This window comes from Sphaeramia orbicularis, chromosome 10 (genome assembly GCF_902148855.1).
Source record: "Sphaeramia orbicularis chromosome 10, fSphaOr1.1, whole genome shotgun sequence".
Taxonomy (NCBI): domain Eukaryota; kingdom Metazoa; phylum Chordata; class Actinopteri; order Kurtiformes; family Apogonidae; genus Sphaeramia; species Sphaeramia orbicularis.
The window spans coordinates 50,823,003-50,835,912 of record NC_043966.1 but is presented as its reverse complement, the minus strand read 5'-3'; the positions used below and the strand labels follow the sequence as shown (position 1 = coordinate 50,835,912).

At 38.5% G+C, this 12,910-nt stretch overlaps 1 protein-coding gene across 1 annotated transcript in view; it reads left to right on the top strand.

Annotated features, from left to right (window-relative positions):
- Positions 1 to 12,910, top strand: part of fbxo38 (F-box protein 38) — a 33,245-nt gene that overhangs the window by 1,166 nt on the left and 19,169 nt on the right. The window contains 6 exon segments of the mRNA XM_030145383.1: positions 862 to 1,079; positions 7,180 to 7,313; positions 8,510 to 8,673; positions 9,626 to 9,791; positions 9,960 to 10,235; positions 11,483 to 11,576. Of these exon segments, the coding sequence (XP_030001243.1) occupies positions 946 to 1,079; positions 7,180 to 7,313; positions 8,510 to 8,673; positions 9,626 to 9,791; positions 9,960 to 10,235; positions 11,483 to 11,576 (968 nt within the window). The 5' untranslated portion in view covers positions 862 to 945.

Here is a 12,910-nt window from a genome sequence, read left to right as displayed (position 1 = left end):
ACTTTAGCCATGATTCCAGAATACATCTGTTGGCAATTGTATACTTTATGTAATGTTTATGTAAAACCATACATGTCACAGCATTTATTTCTGTTCAGACTTAATTTTGTACAAGATCTTGTATTGATGATGGGAGAGTCAGCTCTTTTTGTAAAGTGTTCTGTAGTGGCCAGTTCATGTGTGAAACAATGTCTCAGGCTCCCTGAAGTGCTCTTTCACAATTTGAGCCTGATGAATCCTGGTATTGTCTAGTCTTTATGTTCTGTTGCAAACTGACCAATTACAGGAACTACTGCAAGGTTGGCATTGACTATTAGCTAAACAATAACAAAAACAAAGGAGTCACATTAATAACATTCCATCGTCAGACAGTCATTGAAAAATGGAGAAAAATATTCCACACTTCTTAGATATTTACATATAGAGAAGAACACCAGTAGTAACATCCTAGTCTCAGTAAAGGGCTATCTGGGGTAAAAATGATGATATTTACACATCTTGACATCCTACAAGTATATCTACACTATGAATCAGACCTCTTGTTATAGTGGAACATGTGTGAATACCAACAGTTTAAATATGAGTTCTAAAACGCAGCTTAAAACTTATCTTTGTTCAGATCTTTGCTTCAATGTGCAATTTTAAGTCAGCCATTAGGTAGGCTTAAAATCAGACAATCTTAATTTTGTGAAACCTTTTATTTTACCTTACATATTCTCCTCAATACATTGTCATCATCAGGGATGGACCAAAATGCATGTAACAGAAATGTTGAAAGGTGTTGAGTTTGCTTAGTGTACTCCTGTATGTTTTGTGTTCCCTTACTCACATGGACCTGATCTTTCTTGGTGTTGTGTTCAGAACTGATCTCGATGCTTCAGAAATAGTGCCTCCAGGCTGTAGGAGGGAGCAGTGTGTCTAACCCTGAGCTGTAACGTCAAGGCAATGAGTCCGAGAAGGAAGGCCTCGAAGCTGCAGCCTGTGAAGGGCAGCAGTGGAAGTGAGGTGGTCCTCAGGCCTGGAGAACCCAAAGACTACATCAACGAGCTGTCCCATGAAGTACTCTGTCACATATTCAGGTACACTGCCCTCCAGATACACTAGTGTGAATGGATGTGTCCTTAGCATGAGTCTTTTGTTGTTGAAGTTGCTGAATATACGGTATATGTGAACAGTGCCAATAGCAGGGTGTTACTACTGAAGATGGGACAGTCCATACATTTACACTTTAAGGTGGAGTCACTGTTAAACAAATACAGTGTGTAGTTTTAACCTTTAATAAACTCTTACCACTTACGGTTCTTTGGGGCCCCCTGGTGACATTGGTGAGAAAAATATCACAACCCAGAGGTAGTAATACATGCATGACCATAAGATTACAAATATTTGTGAATGAATTAAAGTGATACTAAACAAGAAAACATTTAGCAGTATACTGAGTTATACGGAAGTGTATTGCATTCACACAAAAAATTAAATTTGGCTCTGTTTTTTTTTTTAATTAACAAGATAATTATCTCGTAATTACGAGAAAAAATAAGTTTAAAAAAAATTGGCGCTGTTTTTTCTGAATTAATGAGTTACTGTTTTCTGAAAAACATTAAATTCGGCTCTGTTCTTCTGAATTTACAAGATACTGTTTTCTGAAAAAAAAAAATGTTTTGCTCTGTTTTTCTGAGTTTATGAGATACTATTTTCTGGAAAAAAAAAAATTTGGTCTGTTTTTTTGAGTTTATGAGATACTGTTTTCTGGAAAATAATAAATTTGCTCTGTTTTTCTGAATTTACGAGATACTGTTTTCTGGAAAAAAAAAAAAAATTGGCTCTGTTTTTCTGAGTTCATGAGGTACTATTTCCTGAAAAAATTTTAATTGGCTCTGTTTATCTATGTCACTGGGACAGTGGTCCCTGATCCAGACAGGAGCTCCTTCTACCTGTGCTGCTGAAAAGCCTTCAGGGGAGCGTGAAGTTTTTTCCGTTCTCGTAACCGGTTCTGTTTACAGATCATGGAACTAGTTTCATTTACAGAACTCAGAACCAAGCTGTGCTCCGACCTCTAGAGATCGACCGATTATCGGCCGGGCCAATTATCGGTGCCAATATTTGGAAATTTGACATCTATCGGTATCAGCCTTTTTTTAATTCGACGGGCCAATATTAAGAAATCAATTTAAAACTGGGTTATTTCGGCTCAGATGCAGCCGCGCCCCTCTCTCTCTCTCTCTCTCCTCTCTCTCTCTCTCTCTCTCTCTCCTCTCACTCTCTCTCTGTCCTCTCTCCTCTCTCTCTCTCCTCTCTCTCTCCTCTCTCTCTCTCTCTCTCTCTCTCTCTCTCTCTCTCTCTCTCTCTCTCTCTCTCCTCTCTCTCTCCTGCACTATCCACTCTGTGCCCTCTGATTGGTTAACGTGGAAGCTGTCCTCACACACAGACTGGGACTGACTTGGGATGAGACTGTGCTCTACATACATTTTCCCCATTACTAATACATAGAGCGTTTACAGCCAGACTGATGAACTAATGTTCTAGTAAAAGCTCATCAGACTCCACCTCAGCGTGCTTCCCTAAAACAAGTGAACTGAGCTTTTTCGGCGCTCTCTCTTAATCCCACACACATGCTTTTCTATCACAGACTGTTTCCATCTCCATATTATCAGCAGTCTAATTCACAGACATGTCAGGAGGTAATATGAGTTAGCAGAGCTGCCGCTAATGTTTACTCTGCTCTGACGTTCTTCTGAAACATTAGTAGTAGTTGTGAGATGTAGAGCACAGGGATGTTTAGTACAGTTTCAGAAGAGTTTTCTGCGTTCACCTTTGACACATGTGTTTTCTCTCCAGAGCTTCTCACACCAGAAAACTTCGCCTCTCTGCGGTGTGTACCCTTCTGCGTCGAAATTCAACGCGGAAGGGTACCCTCTGCGTCAAATAGTGCTGCTATGGGGCTCTGACCATATGCGTCGATTTCTGACTATTTGGGATGAGACTGTGTTGGTATGTAATGTAATGGTGTGTGTCTGTGTTAAAGTCACATGAAGAACTCTACAACTCACAACTACTAATGTTGCTGTGAGCTTTCTAGTCCTATGATCTGAAAATTAAAGTGAAGATGACAGAGAGTCAAATTCAGAAGTGATTTATCTGAACATGGTGGAACGTTTTAAATCCTGTGTGTGCTCATTAAAGCCCTAAAGGCTGTTTGTGTTCTGTCAGGAGTTTAACTGCACTCACAGCAACTATTATACTTTTTATATAGCTTTTGTCATATTAATCATTAATAATGTAGCAACATAGTTTTGAATGACAGGGTCCCTGCTATCGCACGGTAAAATATAAAATTTAATTATGAAATCAATTTAAGGCTTCCCAAATGCTGTAATAAATGAAGCATTATGAGTTGAGCATATGTCAGCATGTGGCCCAAGAGTTTACAAGAGTCTCCCTGTATTTTTGTTGTGTTTGAACTTAAAACAAAGATAAGTCATTATAGTTATATTTCAATTTTACTTTATTTACTGTGGAAAAATTTAAGGGAGCTATTTATTTAAGCTTTTATTCAACTTTATAAGAGATGCTTCTGAGTCTAGGAAATCCATGCGCTTCTGGAGCTATTATTTTCTATTTGTTTGATTAAATAAGCATGTTTTAGGCATTTAAACGAAGTTCAGTGTTTGCGTTATTCAAAATTTTTCACACCGATTTTTACACTTTTACTGCAAATGAATATCGGCTCCAAATATCGGTTATTGGCCTCCTCTAACTACTAATAATCGGTATCGGTATCGGCCCTGAAAAACCCATATCGGTCGATCTCTACCGACCTCCAAGCCCCGCTTCGCGCACGTATCAAGCCCTCCAAGTGCACCGGTGTGCAAGCCGGACAGGAGCCGGCGCTCGGAGCCTGTAGCCCGGCTTCCTGACAGGACATGATGCGGTAATGGGAGTTGGCATTAATGAAGTCAAATAAAATGACATTCGCCAGCATTAAAGAAAATATAAACAGCAGAAGAGTGCAAATGTGTATTAATTTATTTGTCGGACCTGATGGAAAGCATTACTCAGAACTAGATCTGTGGAGGAGCGGCTTGGTGTACCAGTTCACCCCCCCCCCCCCCCAACAGATAGCTTTCCATCAGGTCGAGGTGGATCTCATAAACTCAGAAAAACAGAGCCAATTAATTTTTTTTCAGAAAACAGTATCTCGTAAATTCAGAAAAATAGAGCCAATTTTTTTTTTTTCTAGAAAACAGTATCTCATAAACTCAGAAAAACAGAGCAAAAATTTTTTTTGTTCAGAAAACAGTATCTCGTAAATTCAGAAAAACAGAGCCGAATTTAATGTTTTTCAGAAAACAGTATCTCATTAATTCAGAAAAACAGCGCCGATTTTTTTTTTAAACTTATTTTTTCTCATAATTACGAGATAATTATCTCATTAATTCAGAAAAACAGAGCCAAATTTAATTTTTTGTGTGAATGCAATACGCTTCCGTAGAGTTACATGACTGGATTGTGATGAAATAATCAGTAGAGGAGAAAGTATACATTGAAATTGATAAATATTTCACCCTTTAGGCATCAGAGATTTTTTTTTTTCTTTTTTTTTTCTTTAGATATCAAGATCTCAAAAAGATGTGTCTTGGAAGTGGTTAGAAATAAAGGCATACTGTAAATGACAAAACAACATTGGACATGACCCAAAGTTTATGATGGGAGTAAATTTATTTATCTAATTTGCATATCATGATGTCACAGTAAAATTGAACTTTGAACATATTTACAAGTAAGTTTTCTTTGTGTTTTTATTTTTTTGTCATCTTATTCTTAAAGTAAATGAATTTAAACATTAGAAGAAAGCAAAATGCAGTAAATTTTTAGTAGCTTTCTAGCCAAGCAGCGGAGTAGTCAAATCTGTCAAGGTGGCATTGTGTATAGTTCTTCAAAGTGTGGTATCCCTAATTGCAAGGCACAGCACACAGATTTACTCCACACTGACTGCACCTGATATATGTCTGGTGATGACCTTTTTTACATATTCAATCTGAACACAGTGCATAATCTGGGCGATCATCAGGACGACAAAGCCAGTGTCTTTCAGTGAGCCTCTGTGGCATTGCTCTCTCTTGCATTGAAGGTCCACCACCTTCTTTTTTACCTCCCTCTTAGAGTAGCCCTCTAGCAAAACAGTTATTATATCCTAAAGGAAGGCCTTCAGTGGTTAGTGTCAACCAGGACCACACCTGCTGTAAATTATGTGAGTATTGACAACATTGATGCTAAGAACCTCACTGAAAATGTGGCTGTATCATTTCCTTGATCTGTGTGGAAAGATCTATGTTTTCTATTTTAACTCCACCCATAAATGTGTTGAAACTGTCAATACACACTGGTTTCTTGATGTCTCCAAACCAGTCACGCTTTCCTTTGAATTAATCTGTTTCTGAACACACGTGTTGCCATGAATAGATGACAGCATAGTGAGATGTTTTGTTCTGTTCCATGCACAAGCCAGCAGTTTACCATGTCACATAAACACTGGGTTATCTCCCCTTCTCAAAGTTAGGTGGGCTGGTGTCAGACCCTCTGGCATCCCTCTCCTGTTACACTTCAGTGTCCCTCAAATTCCACTTCCGTTAGTTGCTAATTTGTTAACTACTGCTGTTGAAGTGTAGTACCTACTCATGTATACCTCATGTCCTTTCCTTGTGTATGGGGCCGTTAACTGACGAACAATAAAACAAGAGGTGCCTAAATCATCAGCCTCATCTGCACTGTGTTGTGTAGACTGACCACTGTAATACATACCCTGAGCTGGCTTCACAGATGCTCTGTGGCCATATTTGTTAGGTTTTTTGGGGTTGTACAGCTTCAAGGTTGACCTTCCCTTGAATGCAATAGTCATTTCATCCTGGGAGAGTTCCTTGTGTGGACCAAAAACAGCTGAAAAATTAGGAATTATCAAATCAATTATTGGATGCACTTTGCACTCTTTAAGTCCTTACCTCTGATTTTGAATAAACTTTGCTTAAAGAATTAAACTTTACTTACTTAATAAACCAGTTCTGGAACACACCTTTCAAGCTCTATTTCCTTCTTCACTATGAGTAGAAACAGGCCCTGAAATGGTGTAAGGACTGAAGGGGCACATGTCCACCATTTATTGGTGGAAGGTGGTTAAAGGGTAGATATCTGAATTTTACAGGTGAAAACAACTCAACATGACAGTACCTGTTTTGAAGTCTCCTTGAATTTTGGATAACTCTACGTCATGAAAGTTGTACAGAAATCACTTATTGCCTCTGTGAACTGTTCAGAAACAATTATTATATTCGCTTTTAAAGATTAATTCTGGGCGGATCTCTAGTAATACACCCAGGCTTGAGTCAACATCTTTTCAGTCAATATTTTTTGGTTTGATGTTATTTAGTCCCTAGGTGTTAAATGTGTATTTTTGTCTGTATTCTGTATATTCAACAGAGCTTGAGATAAATGACTAGTGCTCTATGTAGAATATTCTTGCTTTTTTTTCCTTTGCTGTCAGACAGTCCTTTCCAATAGCAACGTGAAGCCTTGAAGCTCTTGTCAAAATCTTCCCACATTTGACAGAACTAAGGCTGTTGAATAGATAGTCCATTAGCATTGCAATGTCATGATGGGATAGCATATTGAAAAGTAGCATGGGGCCTACTTTTAAAATCACTAAAAGTATCTCAGTGATGTTTTTAATGAACATACGAGTGATTTTGTGGTGTAACTTTCATATCTGACTGAACAAACTTTCTTTCTTTCTTTGATGATGACAATGCATATTAATGAACACTCAGTACAAAAAAAACATTACTTAGTGTAAATATGCCAGATTTAGCTGGAAGCTATTTTCCATTTGTAGTCCTCAACATTTAAAAACAGGCTAAACATAGAAACAAGACAATACAGTATATACAACACAAGTGTACATCGTGCAGTACACTGTTAAGTTACAGTATAAAACTGCCAAGAATAACAACTATTGAGATAAAATGAAATGCTCATCAGATGTCACAGGTGTTCACAGGTTTGATTAGATTAGACTTAAAAACCGATTTCTGAGATGGTGATGATGTCATTGGCATGATGTGAGCCTGAGGTACACACAGGGGCTTGAAAATGAAAGTGAGGTTTGAACATTATGTTGTCTTGTAGGTACCTGCCCATGAAGGATATCATGTGTATGGAGTGTTTGTCCAGGAAGCTGCGGGAGGCTGTGTCGCTGTACCTGCGAGTGGTCAGAGTGGTGGATCTGTGTGCTGGGCGCTGGTGGGAGTATATGCCTTCAGGTAAGGCTCCTCACAAACACCACCCCTACCATTCACGTTATCAGACTGGGACACAGACATAGACGTGGCAAAGACAATGAGCTGAAAAGTTTTCAGTGCAGCAGTGAACACCTTTAGAATGGTTTGTTGGTGTAGTAGGTTGTGGAACAAATATTTAATGTCCTTGTTACAGTTGTATGTTATTATCAAATAATCGTGAAAATTGTCTCCATTCATCTGCCTAAAACCCATTGTATGATTATTTCTGTATAACCTCACTTTTTTTTTTTTTTTTTTTACTTAAGTGACTTGTGTAGAGAAATAATGGCACGACAGTTCATTTACATTTTTTATCTTGATCCAGTATCACCATAATACATGGTATATTTTGAGTTTTGTAGACATAAAAAGACAGTAGTATTGTTAATTTCATCTGTTGTATGACAAGTAATAAAAATGATTAATTCCAGGGTGGTTTTGCCCTATTCTCACTAATAACTTGATTGTTTAGGAAACATCACTTCTACAGCTTGACTTCCCATACCCATTGATTTGAAATGTTATCATGAAATAATTATTAATTTCAGTTGTTAATTAACATACTAAATGTCAAAACAGTTTTTCTTTTAACCTGATTTTTCTTCCTGAATGAGAGCTAAAGAAACCAATCTCTTTCTTGCGGTTTAAAATTATTGAACATGATAAATATTTCAGAAATGTAGAGGTAGAACATGTAAAACAATTATAATGAAAAAAATCAAAGTTGAGTAAAATTAAGTAAAAATAAACACTTCATGCATTTTGTAAGAATTGTAAATGACAATGTAACATTAACCCTGAAGACATAATAAAATCTTTATTGAAATGATGTTAACTGGAATATAAAATTATAGTATGACATTTGTCATTATGATTTTGTAGCCCTACTGTATTAGCAGGAAGCTCCTGAATTCAGTGCGTCCCAATACTTCTGTCCATATTGTGTCTTTTGTCAGGTTTTAACATCTGATTAGTTTCATTTGCACTGAAATAAATAAAACAAGAGAATGCGTCTATGATATTTAGACAAAGCCATGTATGACAAATATAAATATATTTTTCATAACAATTGTAATGTGATGTTTTTGACCAAATCATGCTCTACTGCACAGAATCTCTACAATTGTCCAGAGGCAGTGGAGCAGCAGGAAAAGCTATGATTGTGTTTTGTGCTCCAGGTTTCACAGACGGCAGCTTTCTGCTCCTGTTAAAGAAGATGCCAGATCTGGAACAGCTGTATGGCCTCCACCCTCGATTCCTAGAGCGGAGACGAGTCCGTGGCTATGAGGCCTTCAGTATACCAGGTGTACTGGAGGCACTACAAGCCTGCCCCAATCTGCTGGTTAGTACCATGGCTCTGCTGGTCAGTACCATGACTCTGATGCACAATGTTCCTACAGTCAGGAAAAACCCGGAGAAGTCATGGAATTTCCATGCCTGGAAAATTCATGAAATGTTCCAATGATTCCTTTAAGCCTTTAGCTGTTACTTCAGGGTTCTTTTTTTAACTTAACTGAGCATTCTGTGTTGTGCCCTTGGAGTCAGCTTGGCTGGGCATCCATTTCTAGGGAGAGTAGTCACAGTATTAAATCATCTGCATTTGTGGACAGTTTATCTAACTGTGGTCTGGTAAATCCTTAAAGACTTTGAGATTCCTTTGCAATTCCTTCCAATTACATTCAAATCAATTCTTGACTGAACATCTTCAGAGAGCTGTTTTTTGTGAGTCATGGTTCACATGAGCAGATGCATGTTGTAAACAACGAACTCAAGAGGGTTGAATGTTTTTTTTTTTTTTTTTTTTTTTAAGAGCAGCTCCAAGAGAGTCAGAGTGGCTCCATACATGGCTCAAATCTCATTTTGTTTATTAGAATTCAGGTTTGGGAATTCTTTACTCTAATTATTTCACTTTAACTAACTTTTCCCTGCAGTACTGTGCTGGATAAAGACATCAAATGTTATAATTTCTTGTGTGGTGTTAGGTTTAACATATTATGTTTGTTAATACTGGTGACTTCAATGCAGATCAGATCACATTTTATGACCAATTCATGCAGAAAACTGGGAAATTTCAGAGGGGTCATATACTTGTAACACCAAGCATTTCAGTGAAAAAAAAATTACATTCTATAACTTTTCGGGCTCCGTATTTCTGATATAAAATTCCTTTTCTGAGTTTGTGAGGTTCTCAAATGAAGAGTAATATATTAGTGTGTGCAAAGAAAACAAAGTGTATCTGACTTCTGACACAAACTAGAGAGTGTACCTTGAAATAAGGTCTTCTGTTTTTTCAGGGTGTGGAGACGTCCCATCTTGAGCTGGTGGAGGCCATCTGGAATTACATGCCACAGGTTCATATACTGGGAAAGTTCCGCAATCGGAATGGAGCTTTTCCCATCCCTGCTGAGAACAAACTGACCATCCCCATTACTGCCAAAATACAGACGTTACATCTAGTGGGTGAGTAGAAGAACCCAGTGAAGGGACTGCTCCTACTGAGTGATGTTTGGAGAGTAACTCAGAGCCATGCAGGCCATAAGTGTGTCCATAGGAGGAATCTGTGGGCCCATTCTGTGTTTCAAATGACCAAAGCTGAACATATATGATCCCAGTGTTTATTTGTTGTAGGTGTGAACGTCCCAGAGATCCCCTGTGTGTCCATGCTGCGCCACCTTTATCTCAAATGGGTTCGTCTGACCAAACCCCAGCCATTTAAGGATTTCCTGTGTGTGAGCTTGAGGACTTTTGTCATGCGGAACTGCGCAGGACCAACTAACTCCCTCAAATACGTTCCTCTGGTCACTGGTTTAGCCTCGGCTCGGAACCTGGAGCAGTTGGAGCTGGTCAGAGTTCCTTTCCTGGGAGGACTAATCCAGCATGTGGTGGAGGACAGCTGGAGGTCAGGTGAGGAGAGCCTGATATGTGGGATCAGCACATCATCAAGTAGAGTGTTGGAACAGATTTTTATTATACCCCCACCTGCCCGTTGGATGGAAGTACGTCTTTGCGTCTGTCCATGGATTTTTTTTTTTTTTTTACAAATTTTTTGAAAATTTTAACTCAGAAAAATTGTCTAACTGATTTCTCGAAGACTATTCACCCAATTCTTTTCAAAGTCAACGCACGTTTCCTTTACTGCTAGGAGAGGTGCTGTGCAGTTTGATGGCTTAATTTAGATTGCTGGATTTTTTACAGACTTTTGAAAATTGAACTTAAAACATTTGTCCAACTGACTTTTCCAAGACTATTCACTCAATTCAGCAGACAAAGTGCAATCAGATTGAAAGTTAAGACATGGACAGAATAATGCTTGCCTTATTTTGACAAAACTAACCAAGAAGGACAGTAATTTAGTTTAATCTAGTTTACAGTTATCTTTAATTTAAAATTCAAAATTAATCCCTCACTTGGCAGGGTAACAGTGAGCAGGTGGGGCAAAGTTTTGTACAGTGGGGCATGGGCAGCTTCACCTACTTTTTGCTTGTTTCGGTGATTTGTGCAGTGGTTATGGTAGATGATGTTCATCTAATGGTTTGATCATGAACAGACAAAGAACTTCCGAAAGGAAATTTTGTGTTCTTTAGGAATGTGGAAAGCTCTACATTATTAGTTCACTCTTGTCAGTGGGATATTAATTGATACTCAGTAATGAACTTAAAGGAAGCAATGTTTGAGGAAAACATGTCTTATTTATTTACTGAAGCATTCGAATAAAAACAATATCAGAACATTAAAACCAATAGTATAAGTATGAATAAATAGTGTATAATAATTTCGGGTTTTAAGTAGACAAAGGGAAAGATTGGCAAGGTATTATCTTTATACAAAAAATTTGTATTTTGATAATTTCCATTTTTCAGACTCCTTTAGTAGCTGGTAAAGAAACTGGGATAATGTAAAATATTATGTGTCAGTTATCAGGTACGGATACTACAGACCATGTAAATATATTTATGTTCTGACAATTAATTCTGAGTTCCACTGGATAAATCCCAAAAAGGCTCAATGTCCTCTTTACAGGACTATGATGTTGATGACAATAGAAGAGGGTCTGTGGCCCTGGGTACCAGTCTAAGCCATTTTGGCTTTGGGGCCTTTGATAATGTTATCATGTTTAAGTCTTTGTTGCTCTTTGTGTGTGTGTTTTTTAGGGGGATTTCGGAATCTTCACACCATTGTATTCGGTGCTTGTAAAAATGCTTTGGAAGTGGACTTGGGCTACCTCATCATCACTGCTGCTCGCAGGTCCTCAGTCAATCGGCAACTCAGCATGCTGTGTCCGACAGAATGTCAATATGAAGGGTTTTAGTGGGAAATACAACAGTTGTAAACATCCATTGTGTCAAATTAAGGCGAAATTAAGAGGAATATTCAGTATACATAATTATGTTTTCAACAGTGTAGAATCATATGAAAACCAGAATTTTGTATTTGTTACCCTAGAATGAGCTGTTTATATCTACAGAGACTGGACTGCCTTTAACCACCATCCTTTTACATTTGATTTTAAAATTGTGATCTGTATCCAGACATATTATCCAGATATTAAACAATACTATGTTACCCTTGCATGTACAGTACAGGCCAAAAGTTTGGACACACCTTCTCATTCTTTGCATTTTCTTTATTTTCATGACTATTGACATTGTAGATTCTCACTGAAGGCATCAAAACTATGAATAAACACATGTGGAATTATGTACTTAACAAAAAAGTGTGAAATAACTGAAAACATCTCTTATATTCTAGTTTCTTCAAAGTAGCCACCCTTAGCTCTGATGACTGCTTTGCACACTCTTGGCATTCTCTTGATGAGCTTCAAGAGGTAGTCACCTGAAATGGTTTCCTAACAGTCTTGAAGAAGTTCCCACAGATGCTTCGCACTTGTTGGCCCTTTTGCCTTCACTCTGCGGTCCAGCTCACCCCAAACCATCTCGATTGGGTTCAGGTCCGGTGACTGTGGAGGCCAGGTCATCTGGCGCAGCACTCCATCACTCTCCTTCTTGGTCAAATATCCCTCACACAGCCTGGAGGTGTGTTTGGGGTCATTGTCCTGTTGAAACATAAATGATGGTCCAACTAAACGCAAACCGGATGGAATGGCATATCACTTCAGGATGCTGTGGTAGCCATGCTGATTCAGGTTGCCTTCAATCTTGAATAAATCTCCAACAGCGTCACCAGCAAAGCACCCCCACACCATCACACCTCCCCCTCCATGCTTCACGGTGGGAACCAGGCATGTAGCATCCATCCGTTCACCTTTTCTGCGTCGCACAAAGACACGGCGGTTGGATCCAAAGATCTCAAATTTGGACTCATCAGACCAAAGCACAGATTTCCACTGGTCTAATGTCCATTCCTTGGGTTTCTTGGCCCAAATAAATCTCTTCTGTTTGTTGCCTCTCCTGAGCAGTGGTTTCCTAGCAGCTATTTGACCATGAAGGCCTGATTCACACAGTCTCCTCTTAACAGTTGTTGTAGAGATGTGTCAGCTGCTAGAGCTCTGTGTGGTATTCATCTGGTCTCTAATCTGAGCTGCTGTTAATTTGCGATTTCTGAGGCTGGTGACTCAGATG